Source organism: Carcharodon carcharias, chromosome 21 (genome assembly GCF_017639515.1).
Source record: "Carcharodon carcharias isolate sCarCar2 chromosome 21, sCarCar2.pri, whole genome shotgun sequence".
In the NCBI taxonomy this organism is placed as follows: Eukaryota; Metazoa; Chordata; class Chondrichthyes; order Lamniformes; family Lamnidae; genus Carcharodon; species Carcharodon carcharias.
The window spans coordinates 20,748,691-20,767,106 of record NC_054487.1 but is presented as its reverse complement, the minus strand read 5'-3'; the positions used below and the strand labels follow the sequence as shown (position 1 = coordinate 20,767,106).

The window sequence follows — 18,416 nt, the reverse complement described above, 5'->3', positions numbered from 1 at the left end:
CCCATCCTATTCATGTATTTATCAAGCTGCCTCTTAAACACCACTATCGTACCTGCTTCCACCACCTCCTCTGGCAGTGAATTCCAGACACTCACTACCCTCTGCGTAAAAAAAAAAAAACTTGCCCCACACATCTCAAGTTTTCTCCTCTCACCTTAAATCTATGTCCCCTAGTAATTGACTCTTCCACCCTGGGAAAAAGCTTCTGACTATCTACTCTGTCCATGCCACTCATAATTTTGTAAACTTCTATCAAGTCGCCCCTCAATCTCTGGCGCTCTAGTGAGAACAATCCGATAAAAAAGATTATATTTTGGATTATATACTGTGTGGATAGAGGATTGGTTAAAGGACAGTGGGAACACACAGGTCATTTTCAGGAAGACGGTGTCATTGACTGTTACATGGATCAGTGCTTGAACCTTCAGATATTTACAATTACCGACTTTAGTTGATGGGGCAGAATGTAATGTATCCAAGTTTGCTGACATTACGAAGCTGGGTAGCAAAGTAAGTCGCGTGGGAGACACAGCATTTAAACCTTCAAGGTGACAGGTGGAGTGTAATGCAGGGAAATGTCATATCGCCCACTTGGTAGGAAGAATAGGCAAACAGCTTTTAAAAAGGTGAGACCACTAGATTTTGGGATTTGGGCGTCCTTGTATGAGTCACAGTTAACATGTAGGTACAGCAAGCAACTAGGAAGGCCAATGATATGTTGGCTTGTATTGCAAGAGGATTAGAAGAGTAGGGAAGTCTTGCTGCAATTGTACAGGTCTAGACGAGACCACATGTATAGTACAGCTTTCACCTTACCTTAGGAAGGGCGTATTTGCCATTGAGGGGGTGCAAGTTCACTAGATTTGATTTCTGGGATGAGGAGGCTGTCTATTGGGAGAGATCAAGTAGAATGGGCAATTATTCTCTGGCGGTTTGGAGAATTAAACTGATTGAAATGGATACAAATGAGGGCTTGTCAGGGTAGAGGCTGGGAGGATGTTTGCTGTGGCTGGTGAGCTTAGGGATCACATTCCCAAATGGCCAAACCCTTATCCTGAGGTCCGAGATAAGGAAAAACTTCTTCCTTTGAGGTTATGAATCTTTGCAGCACTTGGAAAATGTGGCATATGGGGAGGGAAATAGAGCAGGAAAATGAGCTGATGTAAACATTCAGCCATGATTTTAATGAACAGAGCAGGCTCAAGGGGCCATACAGCCTAACACATATTCCTATTTCTTCTTACTTTGTGCAAGACTGAACGTGCTCTTTACTAGATGTTATGCAGATGTGATTGCTGTGAAATTCTAACCACTTACTGTATCTTTTATCAATTCAAATGAATAGTTGCATGACTGAGTTCTGCAGGAGTTTCCTGGTAATGTTAGTTAATTTAATTTGGAGTGCACAATTTGTTATACCAACGGCTAAGTGAATGTTTCTAACTTTGCTCCATCAGGCGGTGTCTCTGTTTTATAATGGCTGTGTGTTCTCATTCTCCAGCTTATGATTCACCCAGATCCTGCAGAGAGACCATCCTCGGCTGGGCTGACGAGACATCCCACCCTTCGCAGGAATTCCAGGAAGCTGGCTTCGCAACTCCGGAAAGAGCTCAACGTGGAACGTTTCAGGACAGCAATGTTGGAGAGGTATGGGGAAGATGGTTTTACAATAAAATGAAAGCCAAATACTGCAGACACTAGAAATCTGAAACAAGTGCTGGAGAAGCTCATCAGGTCTGGTTTTATCTGTGGAGAGAGAAACTGTTATCGTTTTGTTTGAATATAACTCTTCAGAACTCCAGCTTTATTGGATTTGATTGCAGCATTTCCCCATGAAATAATTCAACACTATATCCATGTTCACGAGTGCCCACTTGAGCTGGTCTGATGGTTTAGCTTCAGTTTGAGAGATGGATATTTCTGTGGAGGCCCTCACAATGTTTCTTGGCGTTGTTACCCAGGCGACCCTCTCATGACCTCCAAAGCTGGAGAATTTGTTTTGTTCTTTGGGATGTGGATGTTGTTGGGGAGACTGGCGTTTGGCCATCCCTAGTTGCCCTTGAACTGAGTGGCTTGCTAGGCCATTTCAAGCACGCTGCTGTGGGTCTGGAGTCACACGTAGGCCAGACCAGGTAAGGACAGCAGATTTCCTTCCCTAAAGGGCATTAGTGAACCAGATGGGTTTTAATGACAATTGGTGATGATTTCATGGTTACCATTACTGAAACTAAGTCCAGATTTATTAACTGAATTTAAATTGCACCAGCTGTAATGGTGGGATTTGAACCCATGCATTAGCCTGGGGCCTTTGGAATACTAGTCTCGTAACATGCCACCATCGCCCTCAAACTAACCCCTAAATGATGTGGAAGAACAAAAACGGGCTGGTATTGTAGCAAGTGACTTCAGAAGAATTGACTTGAGACAAACAAACTGTTTCTGTTGCCTCTAATTTGACTCCTACAACATGATGGTGCTTGGGCTCGGCGCTTCCTTTAATTTTTGTGTTTTCTCCCAAATCTTTTAGGGAGTTGATGAAGGCGAGACTGTCTCAAGGTTTCCCACAGTCGGATCCTAAAACTCTGCATTCAGTCAAGAAACCAATCCTTCCGGAAAAGAGGAACCAAAGGCTAGTGGGAGGCAGAAGCAACCGCTCAATGAGCTTTAACTGTGTTGGATACTGAGGGCCATCTGTATGGGGCTGGAGGAGATTCTGGCTGTGGCCAGGTGGGGTGATTAATGTTAAACTGGCCTGGCCAGCCTTCAATAGGCCTGTTACCAGTCATAGTTAAATAATCTACCTAAAGTGGAATGAAGACTCTGTAAACCAGAAGCTTGACTAGTTTTGTTAAACCAAGAATCTTTAAATGTAAATTTTGATCACCTCTACTATGTTTAGCCCTTTTGATACCTGTAGACTTGTGTGTAATGGCACTCTTGCCTTGAGTATTTTTATATTCTGTTATTCAAAACAGCCTCTCTATAACCTGTTGAGCTTTTAAATTTTCATGTTTATTTTTCATCACCAGGAACTAGCTCTCCTTTTTAGATCTAAACCACCATATAGTTAGATATTTGGAACTGTTTTAAAAATCCCTTTAATACAGCAATAACTTTGACTGTTTGTCTTTAGACTCCAAGAACACTCTTGGAGGGGTCTTGAAGCATCACAAGTGTTTGCAATGAGTCCGAGTTGTGTATATATTTGTGTTGGTCAGAAATGTCAATGAGAAGACTTGTCCCTTTCAGTGGGGTTGGTTTTAAGCTTCTGACAACTCTTCACCATGGTAATGGGATGTTCTGGCCCCTGTGGATTGGGATGAGCCTTCAAGAGATGTAGCAAGTCTGAACTCAATTGTTCGAGGGGAGCAGAGCCTTTATTTGGTGGTATGTCTTTAAAAGAGAAACGTCTCAAACCACTGTGTAAACAGAGAGGGAATAACCTTTTATCTAATTTTATTTAATTTTTAATGGATGATAGAATTCTGTGGAGAATTCAACCGTGTAATTAAAGTTTTAATTTTCGTATTCCTGCCTGTGCTTCCAGTCATTAATAGATTGCAGTTCTGAATTCAATATTGTGGTTTAGCCAGTGTCTCTCTCAGAGCCCTGTACACAGCTGCTGCTGCTGCTCCTGTTTGTTACTGATGCTGGGACACTGACCCAGCAGAGGCTGCTGGCCTTCCCTGCTCTGCTGGTTGGCTAAATGCTGGGGTTTCCCCCAAACCTTGGATTTGCTAATTACTCTTATTTTACATGCGGTGTCACCAGGGTGCCAAAGGGCTAGCTAGGTGTTTTGTTTCTGGTGGGGGAAGGGGAGGGGAGGTGGCAGATTCTATAGTTGGGAGGAGGGGGAGATGATTACAAAGTTCTGAATGGAATTTTGCTACTTGGCAGCCGGGGTTTCAGACATGACGACAAATGCAGGAGGTTCTGGAATGAGGGTGAGCAGCCAAAGCTTGTAGTTCATGTGAGACTTAAATGTGGGAGGCAATGATTGGAAAATTTGCTGATGAGACACAAACCACACAAGTGTAGTAGGCAGTGAAGAGGATAGCTGTCGACTCCAGAATGACACCAATGGTTTGGCTGAGTGTGGGGAGGAGTGGCAAATAGAATTCAATCCAGAAAAGTGAGGTAATGCATTTGGAGAGGGCAAACAAAGCAAGGGAATACTCGATAAACGGGAGGATATTGAGGGGGGTTGAGGAAATGTACCTTGGGGTACATGTCCACAGACCCCTGAATGTGGCAGGACAGGTGGATAAGGTGGTAAAGAAAGCATATGGAATGCTCTCCTTTATTGGGTGAGATACTGAATACAAAAGCTGGGATGTAATGATGGAACTGTATAAAATGCTGGTTAGGCCACAGCTGGAATTTTGGGTACAGTTCTGGTCATCACATTACAGGAAGGACATAATTGCTCTGGAGAGAGTGCAGAGGAGATTTACAAGAATGTTGCCAGGGCTTGAATATTCCAGCTATGAGGAAAGATTGGATAGGCTGGGGCTGTTTTCCTTAGAACAGAGGAGGCTGAGGGGTGACCTAATTGAGGGGCCTAGATAGGGTAGACAGGAAAGACATATTTCTCTTAGCTAAGGGATCAATTACCAGGGGACATAGATTTATGGTGATTGATAGAAGGATTTGAGGGGACATGAAGAACTTTTTCACCCAGAGGGTGGGTGACTGGAATTTGCTGCCTATATTGGTGGTTAAGGCGGAAACACTCAACTCGTCTAAAAGGTACCTGGGTCTGCATCTGGAGTGCTGTAACCTGCAAGGCTATGGACCAGGGGCTGGAAAATAGGATTAAAATGAGCGGTTAGCTTTTTTTCTTTCCATTATAGCTGGTGCAGACATGATGGGCTAAATGGCCTCTTTCTGCATTATTCTGGTTTGATGTGGGAACTGAGGACAAAGTTTGGAGGTAAATTTGAGATTCTGCAAAGGGGTTTCATGAAGTTAGATGCTAAAAGAAGCAGAACTTTTAGTAATCTCTGGATTATGCCCAGTGTTGTGCTCTGGACCAGATAGAAGAAACTTTATTGTCAAGGAATAGCTGGAAGAATGGTGCAAAAGGGAGGGCTTCATATTCCTGGAACTGACCTAATCTGAAAGAGAAAGTGTAAATGGGGCAGTGGGAAAACATTTTAAACTAGTTAGGGGGTGGGAGGGTCAAAGTAAGAAATGGAGGTATGGGCAGGGTGGGGAGCCACCCAGGGATTCTTCCGACATAGCACATAGCATGGTAATGAGAGTTAACACCAATTCAATTAAAGGTATGAAGTGTCGTTCCTGTTTGAAAATTGGGGAAAGTTTTGACTATTATAAAGACACAAATCACAGACATGGAAAGAAAGGAATTCAAAGTGTGATTGGCTATTTACACACACACAGAAAGCTACTAACAAAGTGTTTATAATGGGCGATTTTAAGACTGAGAAGCAAATGTGTTCACAATTTACTGAAATGAATATTCTAGGACTGACCAGAGTGGATTGAGGAGTAATAAGCCAGTTAAACAAGGTGACACTAATGGAATATCTTATGAATATTTGACCATATTTAATATTGGTTAAGAGGCAGGAGAATCTCAAACCAAAGTTTAATGGTAGTAAAGCAAACCAGGGATACAAAAAACTGAAGATATCACCCCTGGCCTTGCTGACCTACATTAGCTCCTGATTAAGCAACACCTTGAATTTTAAATTCAATCTTGAATTCCCTCCCAAGATATCTTGAGCTCCAGCCTCTTGAGCATTCCTGATTTCAATTGCTGCTGTTGGTGGCTATGCCTTCAGCTTTCTGGTCCCCTAAATTCATTCCCTCCCTTCATCTCTGCCTCCTAATTTGCTTTCCTCAATATTGTTAAAAAGTCTGACCTAGCTTTTGATCCATATCATTTTACTACTTCGCAGGATGTTAACACAGGAAAGTCTGGTGATTGTTTAGCTGAGCTATTGGGGTGTAGGAATCAGAGGATTACACCAGTCCCTATTCCTGAGAAAGAGTCAGCTTCCTTTTTGCTGTTGACAGATGGAGACTGGGGCTCGCCTGACATTGAACTGCTGCTCAGTGGGACTCAGGTGGAAGGTGGTGGTGTGTTATTGTTGCTGGACTTGTAATCCAGAGACCCAGGGTAATGCTTTGGGGACCTGGGTTCAAATCCCACCATGGCAGATGGTGATATTTGAATTGGATTAAAAAAAAATTAAAATCTGGAATTAAAAGCCTAATGATGACCATGTGTTGATTTGTTGTAGAAACCCATCTGGTTCACATCCCCTTTTAGGGGAAGGAGATCTGCCTCCTTACCTGGTCTGGCTGACATGTGATTGGCTCTTAAATGCCCTTTGAAATGGCCTAGCAAGCCACTCAGTTTTCAAGGGCAATTAAGGGTGGTCAATAAATGCTGGCCTAGCCAGCGATGCCTCCATCCCATGAATGAATTCAATGTTCGGTTCTGGTCTATTGGCTGTTTGTAGTCGGTTTGTGGACCAAGTCGACCTAATTCCCTTTCTCAAACTCCCAATGAGTTGGGGAGTGAGTGCAGCCAAGTAGCTAATTCCTCCCTCCTCACCCCACAACCTGTTATCTTCATAGTCTTCAGTTGATGCTAGACTGGGGACTGCCTTTATCAGCAAGCAAGTCAGACCAACCCATAAAGAACTGACAAACTCAATAACAGGCCAGAGACAGGCCAAAGTTCCATGCAGGTCCTTTATTATAGTGTTTCCCATATTCACATACATATAACTTTTTATAATACAGTCTTTTAAATAACTTTACACAGAATAAGGTTTTTTGAATTATCTATCAAAATTTTGTATCCATGCTCTATAGCAAACTGACAATATATTCCATTGTACAAATTTACAGTGAGAATCCAAGGTACTGGGAGGGAGGAAAATGCAATCAGTGGGTATGATTCGTCTTTACACAGATCCAAAACGAAATAGAAGACTAACCAACCGTTTGAAGCTTTGCGTTCTCTAATTTTATAGAAAGAACAAATGTGGGACAATGACCTTTTTTCCTAACTAGGAGCCTGCTGCACCTTGTTGAAGTAGCAGGTGTTGGATATGGCACTGGGGTCAGGTCCTTCTGGGGAAAAATGCAAAGAATTCCTAGTGCCAGAGAAATAGCACAAGGTCATATGCAAAGGGTCAAGTAAGTGAGGACTGTGCCAAAGGAGAAGGTTGCAGGGTTTTGAGGAAAGAGGTGAGTGGATAGCCTTCAAAGAGTTGAAGGGCAAGATGGCCCAAATAGCCTCTCCCTCTGCCGTATGATTGTGTTGGGATTTCTTTTCTCTGGAGGGGTAGAAATGGTTTATAAGCTTACAATGTTTCACAGTACAAACCCTGGCTCCTTACACTGAGCTGTTCATCTCTCTCACTCCATGGCTGGTAACCTCATTGAGGAACATCTTTGTACAAAAGGTCACTGCTGGAGTTTTACCCATGGGCAGTACAACAGCAGCTAACACTCAACTTGATACCAAGGCAGATCAATAGGTGAAAATGGGGCAAATTCTCCAAAGCTCACTGCAGATACCTATTCAATGCTTCAGCATTATCCTATAGGTATTTTTGACCCTTGTGTATTGTATGTTAAAAGCAATTATTCTGAAGGTCAGCCAAACTCAAAGGAAGTGGGGTCACTAAGAGCAAATGAAGCACCAGTGACAGTTTTGCAAACTCATGTAGACCATCAAACCATCTGCAAAAGCTGAGGATTGTTATCTTTGTGGAATTATTTTTTTTTCTAAATGAATATGGACCCTAACCTCCTGAAGCACATCCAGTACAAGTAGATGATAGAGTGGGATCAGTGACAAGAAGGATTGACCAACAGTTTACTGAATAATGCTGCTGAAACACCCATCATACTGTGCACTGCATGAAGGGTAGCAGGTCAGTGTCTGATTGGTGATACCAACTTATACCTCCAGCTGTATTTGCAGATGCAGTCAGTGGTTCTGGGGTGTATACGCCAGACAAGGGCTGTGTTGTCTTCAATGGATGCCTTGGACCTGTACAAAAGGGGCTGCCACTATTCATGACAGGTACCTCTAGCAACCTCCTGGGCACAGTACTGTGGACTGAAATATCTCCTCAATTTGAGCATCACTAAAGTTGAGTTAAGTCAGTACCTGGTTTTTATTAGAGAGGACCCAAGAGACTCAGTGATATTCACTTCTTAAACATTCCAGAGTTGGAATCTAAACAGCCATTTATGTGCAAGACAATTTTGTGGAGATTATTACTGAGGCCTTGGATCTAATGGAGTTGGAGCTCACCTACATGGGTTCAGCAGTACTATGCCCAGTCCTTTGAGGGTAATAAATTAGCATGGATGGAGGACTGGCTAAATGACAGAAAAGCCCAGCTAGATGGGTCATTTTCAGGTTGGGAAAACTATAACTAGTGCTGTGCCACAGGGATCATGAATGTTGAGGCCTCAACTATTTATGATCTATATTAATGACTTGGATGAAGGGACCAAGTAGATTGTAGTCAAATTTGCTGATGATACAAAAGGATCCAAAGTATAAACTTCTAGAAACAGCCCATCTGACTGTCAGAACTAAGATGGACAAGAGTGCTGGGCAGGTATGTAACACATTGCAACTAGAGATTCTCAAATTAAAGGCTCATCACTTTGATCTTTCCACTGGACCACTGCCAAACATTGTCAAATAAAAGGATTTGGTCTCTTTAAAGCTCCTAACTTGAAATGGAACCAAGGAACACCCTTTCTGCTGAAATAAAATGTACCAGTCTTTCAAAAAGATTCTGATTCCAAACAGCTATGGCTCAAGTGTGTTATTGGAATCAGTTGTTCTGCTGTTTCTGCCTTCCAGTTTAGCAACGGAAGAATACCCCCCTACTAGAACTCTATTAAACAAGTTACAATGAACATTAGTGATCTGCTATTGATGTGTTTGGTGAGTTGCAGTACATGATCAGCAGCACAGACAGAGCTCCAAGATGAATACACACTGATCTGGTATCAAATGTCTACCTTTCCAAAAGCAGTTTTACTCCCCTCAATGTTACAAATAACCAAATTAAAAAAAAAACAGTTCTTAGAACAAAACTATTTACTCAATGCTTTAAAACACCTTTCTGGGTAAGGTGAAGGAGACATGGGCTAGTTGGATCCTGAGCTATGGGAAAACATGATAGGCGAAGGATTCGGTTAACAGCTCATTGTTACTGTCCAAAGTTTGTAAAGTGTAAGGAGATGAAAAAGGGGCAGCTAACCAACACCAGGTCCAACATAAGAGACTCACTCGGCTCTGAGCTTGAATGATGGAATCAAATAGGGAATCCTATCTCAGACCCAAAGGGAATCCTATCTCAGACCCAAAGAGAGTCCAGATCCACATTGGGAGTGAACTACAGCTATTTTGCAAGTGTTCGTGGACCAGCAGGTCCCCCACAAACAGTTCAACGCAAACCTCCTGGAAACTGGTCATGTAGAAAGGCTGCAAGTGTCCTAAACAATAGCACATATTGGCCTGGGTCTTCAGTGGCTCATTAAAGCAGTGATTCCTAATGATAGGTAAAACTTCAAAAAAAGCTGAATCATCTCAAGCCCCCTCACAGGGTACTACTTCCACAAGTGTCCTCCAGTACCTGAAGCCTCAAGGGCGACTGCCAACAGGCTATTCCACAAAAGGTAGCATCCCACTGTGCCCTTCCCTGACATAGATCCCCGGGCAGTAATCAGGAGTGGGAATCCTGGCCCTGCCACTTCTTCCCAGCCCAGGAGTGCTCACACTGTCTGCACCAGAAGAGATGAACAAACTCAGCTAGGGGCCAGGGATCAATGTATGGCTCCCTTTAAAAGCTGTCTTACAATTCAGCTCAGGATTAAACACTCATCCCATTAGCTCCTGGAGGACATGAGGAATAAAACAAACTAATTTAACTGATTGGGACCTGAACAAGCAGACAGGGCAAGGAGGCCAAAGCCTTTTGAGGAAGTCTTCAATGGGTAAAGAGTGATAGCCCACAGACTCTGCTTCACCCCTCCTGTGCTATTGGCCAATCATTCAGAACTCTAGCTGACCATGAAGAACTTGTCTTTATACGGAAGGGGAGGAGGTAACAAAAAGATTATCCAAAGAGTCAAAAGCATCAGTTGGAGAACTCGAGCAGCAGGAATACCAGATGGCAGGAATAGTGTGGTGAGCTCTCGGCAAGAAAGGACGAATAAATTATAAAATACATATAAATAAGTGTCACGGCGCCCCATTGCATGGGTGACCAAGGGACACTGACCAATCAAGTCGTTTGACTACAGACCCATTCTAATGTAACAGGGCCTCAACCTGATCATAAATAAGGTTATTGCACAATCACATCTGGGACAGAGACACAATAGGAGGGTGCTGGGGATACAACTGCCATAGGAGGATCGCACTCTATCGTTACATCCCTTGGTCCCACAATTACCAAAGATTCCTCTTCACCCTGACCCCTGTCCCTCTCCCCAACAGTATCCAGAGAAGCCATTTTGTTCTTCCTTGAGGGAGACAACCAATGCACTCAGCTTCTACAGCTGGTTAAAGGGGATTCGTATTTGTGCATCAAGCAATTTCAAAACTACAGCTTCACAGAAATTGGCGGCAGAGTCTGTCTTTAAAATGATACAAAGGGTCTCAGGCAGCTCAATCAACAGCTGTAGTTTTTGCTTTGCAGGTTAAACCCCGGAACAACTGGAAGGACACAAGACACGATGGCGGACACCTGCTTCGACATGTGGTTATGAAGCTCCATCTATTTGAATGCAGTAAACTCTCCTGCTAAAGTAAAAACAGTTTAAATATTAGCTTCCCACAAAGCAATGATCACAGTTCTCAATGTCAGACTCAGTCAGCATTGGCACAGTAAGTAATTGGTTGCAATGTACTCTGTATCTAACCCCGTGCTGTACCTGTCCTGGGAGTGTTTGATGGGGACAGTGTAGAGGGAGCTTTACTCTGTATCTAACCCCGTGCTGTACCTGTCCTGGGAGTGTTTGATGGGGACAGTGTAGAGGGAGCTTTACTCTGTATCTAACCCCGTGCTGTACCTGTCCTGGGAGTGTCTGATGGGGACAGTGTAGAGAGAGCTTTATTCTATATCTAATTGTGTGGGGATGCTGTTCTGTAGCCAGAAGCACTCAGGCAGCTCCCGTGTTGGCTTTTTACCTCTGGAAGTTGGGCTCCGATCTGGACCAGCCTGAAAGGGTGACCCCCTCTGCTGACCACAGTGTTCCTGTAGGAGATTGGTTTGGTCAATCATCAGTGAGCATGGTTCAGCATTAACGGCCAAATCCACTGAGAGAAGCTTGCCGTGGGAAATGGGACAACGTCAGACAACGTGCACTCACCTGAGCACGAGACCCACTGTTGAGGCTCTCTCTGTGCTATAACTAAACTCCAGGAGCGAGTGCAAGCCCAAATGGTGCCTGAAATGGTACTCACTCCAGTCCCTTGCACAGTCACAGCCCCCAGCCCCACCTTAGTGAACACAAGGCTATAAATAAAGGACCGTGAAAAGTTACCACTGTGGAGCAAACAAATAGGGACTGATGTTGTCAGCTCCCAATTCTGATCACGTTAACCAGGGATCCATGGCCATGCCTCCCAGGAGGAGCAGGGGATACTGAGGAAGGTAAAAACAAAAAAAACTGCGGATGCTGGAAATCCAAAACAAAAACAGAATTACCTGGAAAAACTCAGCAGGTCCGGCAGCATCGGCGGAGAAGAAAAGAGTTGACGTTTCGAGTCCTCATGACCCTTCGACAGACTCGAAACGTCAACTCTTTACTTCTCCGCCGATGCTGCCGAAGGGTCATGAGGACTCGAAACGTCAACTCTTTTCTTCTCCGCCGATGCTGCCGGACCTGCTGAGTTTTTCCAGGCAATTCTGTTTTCGATACGGAGGAAGGTGCCTGAACTACTCCTCCAGGAGCCTTTTTAAAAAAATTAATGCTGTCAGAGTTTTACTTTCAAAACGGCACAGAGGAAAAAGTGAAAAGGAGAGAGGGAAAACATAAATCACCTATCCAATCACATTGCACGTTTTACAGTAGCTGTGGTTTGGTCATCATAGTTTTCCACTTGTAGGGCTCAGCTGCTGCCACCAGATGTCAGCCTTCCACAGCTTTTGGAGCCTGTGGAGTTGCTGGCCATTCCCCGCTTGCCCTGCCATAGCCTATATATTCTACATGGTAAGGGAATACAGTTACATTTCAGGCCATAGGGAGTTCAGCCTCACCCTGGAAGCTGTCAGCTGCAGAAGGAACAAGGTTATTACTGTGTGCACAATATGGCCCAGAAATTCCGTGGGGTGTCAATCACTGTCGGATTTCCACTCAGCTCCTTTTTACTTACCCCAGGTCGGGAGCTGCACATTTCTCAGCCGAGGGGAAGCCACGCCCCCTTTTTACAACACTAGCTGCCGTAAAGCAGGAAGTTTAAAGGTCCCAGCCACATTGAGAAGCCAGGGAAAAGGTAAGTGTGTAAGGTGAGGGATGGTGGGGGGGGGGGTGGTGTGTGTGTGTGTGTGGGGATGGTAGCCGGGGGTCGGGAAGGTTGTCGGGGGGGTGGGTGGGGGGGGGGGTGTCATGGGGCATATTGAGGGTTGTAGGGTGGTAGTTGAGGGGGTGGTTGGGGAAGGTAGTCGGATGGTCGTAGGGGCACGGTTAGAGAGAGAGAGAGAGAGAGAGAGAGTGGGGAGGGTATTTTGCGGGTCATGGGGTGGTCCAGTGGGGAGATCAGTTCCGTAGTTACCCAGGAGTTAGGGATGTGGTTGGGAGGGTGTGTGGTAAGGTGGTCAGAGGTTCCAGTGGTGGAGTGTGGTGGTGGGGGGGGCGGTGTGTGTGTGTCGGTATTAGAGTAACCCAGGAGTTAGAGGTGGTTTTAAGCCGCCTAACTTCGCCTGGGTAACTAGATTCGGAACCATCCAAAGTTTTCAACTTTAAGTTGGAGCATCAGGTGGTCCCTTCTGCAGGAAGCACTTAAACTCCCTGGGCAATTCCCAGATATTCCTTGCTTGGGGACTTGCGGGAGGGGGAGTGTTTTGGGGGTGGGTTCCCACAGCACATTAGCCAGGGTACCACCCTCCTGGGAATGGAAGTTCTAGGCCTCAGTGTTCCCCAAATACTCTGAAAGTTGATCCTGCTGTAACATTGCTCCTGGATTTGGAAGGGGGGAATCTCCCTGTTAATTAGTCAGAATCATGTTGATATTTGTGGGAGCTTGCTGTGCACAAATTGGCTGCTGTGTTCTCTATATTTAAACAGTGACATGCTTGTTTCATCCTTGTTTTCAAATTCCTCCATTGCCTTGCTGCTCCCTTTCTCTAGAATCTCTTCTAGCCTCAGCAATCAGAGATTTCTGCACTCCTGTAATTCTGGCCTCTTGAGCATCCCCAATCCACTACCGCTGGCTGTACCTTCATCTGTCTCATAAGAACATAAGAAATAGGAGGAGGAGGCCTTTCAGCCCCTCAAGACTGCCCCACCATTCAATAAGATCATGGCTGATCTGCCCCAGGCCTCAACTCCTCTTTCATGCCAGCTCCTCATAGCCCTCCACTCCCCGATATTTCAAAAAAATCTATCTACCTCCTCGGTCCTAAGCTCTGGTGCCTCTACCTCACTTTCCTCCCTAAAACCTAACCCTTTGACCAAGCTTTGGGTCATCTGCCTTAATATCCCTTATGTGGTTCAGTGTCATAATTTGCTTCATAACGCCCCGGTGAAGCATCTTAGGACATTTAATTATGTTAGAGGGGCTATATAAATAGAACCCGTAATTGCTATTGTTGACTATACTTCAAAAAGTCAGTCCTCCTTCTGGTGGTAGTGGAAGAGGGCATCAGCTGAAGACTAGTCTAGGTTCAGCTGTGACACAGTAGATTGAACTCATCACCTAGGTGCACAGGTTGAGAATGGCCCGCTGGAGTGAGGGAACCCCTGGAGACCGAGCAGAGCATTGGGGAACAACATTCTCACAGCCAATCTTTATACAGGTCAATGAGTAGCTACTTGAGGGCCAAGAGCAGAAGTCTTGGACAAGGGACAAAGGTTCATTGTCCTCAGATGCACACTCACCATATCCTCCGGCCTGGATGGGTGTCTTTGGGGAAGCACATGTGTACAGGCTGAAGTCCTCGGTCTGGAAACCGGCCCGATTGAGCGAGGGCTCCGATGCACTGTGATGAATCTTTGGCAAGGACCTGGCCAGCAGTTCAATCGAGGCAAGAATCTGCAATGCAGAACCGCTTCATTATTGGGTAGTCTGAGAACCATTTGTACATCCTCCCCTTTGCGCAGCCAGCTTCTGTTCTCTGGAACTCCATCTCCCTACCCCTATCAGAGGTTTCTACTAAGAGCCTTGAATCAAATGCTCGATACATCCGGTCTCAAGTTTCAGAAGCACGGGATCAGGAGTATACAGTCTTTGCATAGCACTGCACCATCTCACAGTCTGGGTATGGTGATAATCCTTTCTGCAGTAAGTAAGAGTCAACTTTCTAACCCCTCCATCCAGATGATTCACATTCTAACCTCATGCCCTCCAACTTGATAGCAACAGCCAAAGGTTCATGGTAGCAGTATGTGTGTCTCTGGCCTTCAGTGAAGAGTGAAGATAACTCTAAATTCAAGTCATGTCAAATCACATCTGCACATGATCCTTCTCGTTCTCTGCAGGTTACCCAAACAAACAGGTCTACAGCCACACTGCACTGCTGGAACTGATAGTGTCAGCACCTGCAAAACTACCCAAGCCAAAGGATAAGAACACCAGAAAATGCTGGAAAAACTCAGCAGGTCTGACAGCATCTGTGGAAGAGAAACAGAGTTAATGTTGCGAGTTTGTATGACCCTTCTTCAGAGCTAAAGAAGAGTAGAAATGTGATGAAATTTATACTGTTTAAGGGGGGTGGGACAGGTGGAGCTGGATGTAAGGCCAGTGATAGGTGGAGGCAAAGGAGAGATTGACAAATATGTCATGGACAAAAAGATAAAAGGAGTGTTAATGGTAATGATAAGGGCTAAAAAAGGTGCTGATAGTGGCATAAAGAAAGCAGAATGTAATAATAGCAGAACTTCATGGAACAAGTAACAGATGGCCCTATTGGGGGTGGGGTAGGGGCGGTGGCTGGGAAAAAGGATAAAAAGGGGGATAAAACAATGAATAAATGAATAAAAATGAAAAAAGTGGATAAAAATAAAAATGAACGTAGAAAAAAGGGGGTGAGGATAGAGTTCATAGTCTGAATGTTGAACTCAATGTTAAGTCCAGAAGGCTGTAAAGGGCCTAGTCGGAAGATGAGGTGCTGTTCCTCCAGTTTGCGTTGGGCTTCACTGGAACATTGCAGCAAGCCAAGGACAGACATGTGGGCATGAGAGCAGGGTGGAGTGTTGAAACGGCAAGCAACAGGGAGGTCTGGGTCATGCTTGCGGACAGACCGAAGGTGTTCTGCAAAGCGGTCACCCAGTCTGTGTTCGGTCTCTCCAATGTAGAGGAAACCGCACTGGGAGCAACGAATGCAGTAGACTAAATTGAGGGAAGTGCAAGTGAAATGCTGCTTCACTTGAAAGGAGTGTTTGGGCCCTTGGACGGTGAGGAGGGGGGGAAGTAAAGGGGCAGGTGTTGCACCTTCTGTGGTTGCATGGGAAGGTGCTGTGGGAAGGGGAGGAGGTGTTGGGGGTGATGGAGGAGTGGACCAGGGTGTCCCAGAGGGAATGGTCCCTACGGAACGCTGATGAGGGGGTGAGGGGAAGATGTGTTTCGTGGTGATATCATGCTGGAGTTGGCGGAAATGGCGGAGGATGATCCTTTGAAAGCAGAGACTGCAGGAGTGAAATGTGAGGATAAGGGGGACCCTATCGTGGTTCAGGGAGGGAGGGGAAGGTGCAAGGGCAGAGGCGCGTGAGATGGGTTGGACACAGCCGAGGGCCGTCAACCACCGTGGATGGGAAACCTCAGTTAAAGGAAGAAGAAAGACCTGTCATAAGGTCCAAGCCATATAGGAGTTGCCTTGCCTCCACTAACCATAAATGTCCAGATGCTTGTATATAATTGTACAGACACTGCTGGTCTTGAACACTCATCTCCATGGGAGACGCTAACTGGAAGACCATGAGGTTGCAGCCAGGGTATGAAGTTCTCCATCATACAAAAAAAGGTGCAGGCAGCTTGTCTAGTGGGCTCAGGACTTACAGAAACTGAGAATCTTCAATTATTGTGGGTGAAACATCCTTTGAGCAAGTACCAAGTGAAAGAGAGAGAAAGGTGGGAATATCTGATGTAAAGTCCAGGCAGGCCTACAGTATAGCAGCTCAATGTAAGGGAAGGTGTGCAGTGTACAAATAGAATGGGCATCATTGGATAATCTCAGTGAAACAAAAGCTAAAGCACATTTATCAAGATGTTACTCACATTTTGCTACCAGGACAAAGCACAGCACTGGCGAGTGACCCTGGCTTCTTACTCCCTGGCATTCTCAACCAGATCATTCCGACTTTGTGGCATCAAAATATTTTCTGGACACTGTAACTCATGCTGCCAAACAGGAACTTGGCTCCCACTCCTTCTGCCACATTCTAAACCCTTCTGCTCTCTTCACTGCTCCCTCCCCCTCTATTCATTGCTCAATCCCACTTCCCTGCGTTCTAGTTCCCATCCCCTTCTGCTGCCTGCCAACAGCTCCACTGCTTCCTACTCCCTTCACCACTCCACCCCCCCCCCGCCTCTCCCTTCACCATTAACCCCCCCCACCTCTCCCTTCACCACTCCACCCCCCGCCTCTCCCTTCACCATTAACCCCCCCCACCTCTCCCTTCACCACTCCACCCCCCCCGCCTCTCCCTTCACCGCTACCCCCCCGCCTCTCCCTTCACCATTAACCCCCCCCACCTCTCCCTTCACCACTCCACCCCCCCCCGCCTCTCCCTTCACCGCTACCCCCCCCGCCTCTCCCTTCACCGCTAACCCCCCGCCTCTCCCTTCACCATTAACCCCCCCCGCCTCTCCCTTCACCACTCCACCCCCCCACCTCTCCCTTCACCACTCCCCCCCCACCTCTCCCTTCACCATTAACCCCCCCCACCTCTCCCTTCACCACTCCACCCCCCCCCGCCTCTCCCTTCACCGCTACCCCCCCCGCCTCTCCCTTCACCATTAACCCCCCCCACCTCTCCCTTCACCACTCCCCTCCCCCCGACTCTCCCTTCACCGCTACCCCCCCGCCTCTCCCTTCACCATTAACCCCCCCCACCTCTCCCTTCACCACTCCCCTCCCCCCGACTCTCCCTTCACCGCTACCCCCCCGCCTCTCCCTTCACCACTCCACCCCCCCCACCTCTCCCTTCACCATTAACCCCCCCCACCTCTCCCTTCACCATTAACCCCCCCCACCTCTCCCTTCACCATTAACCACCCCCACCTCTCCCTTCACCATTAACCCCCCCCCACCTCTCCCTTCACCGCTACCCCCCCCGCCTCTCCCTTCACCATTAACCCCCCCCCGCCTCTCCCTTCACCACTCCACCCCCCCCCGCCTCTCCCTTCACCACTCCACCCCCCCCCGCCTCTCCCTTCACCACTCCCCCCCCCCCCGCCTCTCCCTTCACCATTAACCCCCCCCCACCTCTCCCTTCACCGCTACCCCCCCCCCGCCTCTCCCTTCACCACTCCCCCCCCGCCTCTCCCTTCACCACTCCACCCCCCCCCGCCTCTCCCTTCACCACTCCCCCCCCCACCTCTCCCTTCACCATTAACCCCCCCCACCTCTCCCTTCACCGCTACCCCCCCCCGCCTCTCCCTTCACCACTCCACCCCCCCCCCGCCTCTCCCTTCACCGCTACCCCCCCCGCCTCTCCCTTCACCGCTCCACCCCCCCCGCCTCTCCCTTCACCGCTACCCCCCCCGCCTCTCCCTTCACCACTCCACCCCCCCCCCCGCCTCTCCCTTCACCGCTACCCCCCCCGCCTCTCCCTTCACCACTCCACCCCCCCCCCGCCTCTCCCTTCACCACTCCCCCCCCGCCTCTCCCTTCACCGCTACCCCCCCGCCTCTCCCTTCACCACTCCACCCCCCCCGCCTCTCCCTTCACCACTCCACCCCCCCCGCCTCTCCCTTCACCATTAACCCCCCCGCCTCTCCCTTCACCGCTCCACCCCCCCCCGCCTCTCCCTTCACCGCTCCACCCCCCCCGCCTCTCCCTTCACCGCTCCACCCCCCCCACCTCTCCCTTCACCACTCCACCCCCCCCCGCCTCTCCCTTCACCGCTCCACCCCCCCCGCCTCTCCCTTCACCACTCCCCCCCCCGCCTCTCCCTTCACCGCTCCACCCCCCCCCGCCTCTCCCTTCACCACTCCCCCCCCGCCTCTCCCTTCACCA

The 18,416-nt window shown here is 47.4% G+C and overlaps 2 protein-coding genes across 4 annotated transcripts in view; one reads left to right on the top strand and one right to left on the bottom strand.

Annotated features, from left to right (window-relative positions):
- LOC121293265 (wee1-like protein kinase 2-A) overlaps positions 1-2,989 on the top strand; it is a 41,203-nt gene extending 38,214 nt beyond the window's left edge. The window contains exons 10-11 of the mRNA XM_041216140.1: positions 1,502-1,647; positions 2,528-2,989. Of these exons, the coding sequence (XP_041072074.1) occupies positions 1,502-1,647; positions 2,528-2,684 (303 nt within the window). The 3' untranslated portion in view covers positions 2,685-2,989. The remainder of the gene's footprint in view (positions 1-1,501; positions 1,648-2,527) is intronic.
- A 3,726-nt stretch (positions 2,990-6,715) lies between these two features.
- braf (B-Raf proto-oncogene, serine/threonine kinase) overlaps positions 6,716-18,416 on the bottom strand; it is a 143,777-nt gene continuing 132,076 nt past the window's right edge. For 2 of the 3 annotated variants that reach the window (XM_041215781.1, XM_041215779.1), the window contains 2 exons: positions 14,119-14,272; positions 6,716-10,816 (listed from right to left, as the gene is read on the bottom strand). In XM_041215781.1, the coding sequence (XP_041071715.1) occupies positions 10,794-10,816; positions 14,119-14,272 (177 nt within the window). In that variant the 3' untranslated portion in view covers positions 6,716-10,793. Of the gene's footprint in view, positions 10,820-14,118; positions 14,273-18,416 lie in introns of all 3 variants that reach the window. The other variant, XM_041215778.1, reaches the window with a different exon arrangement.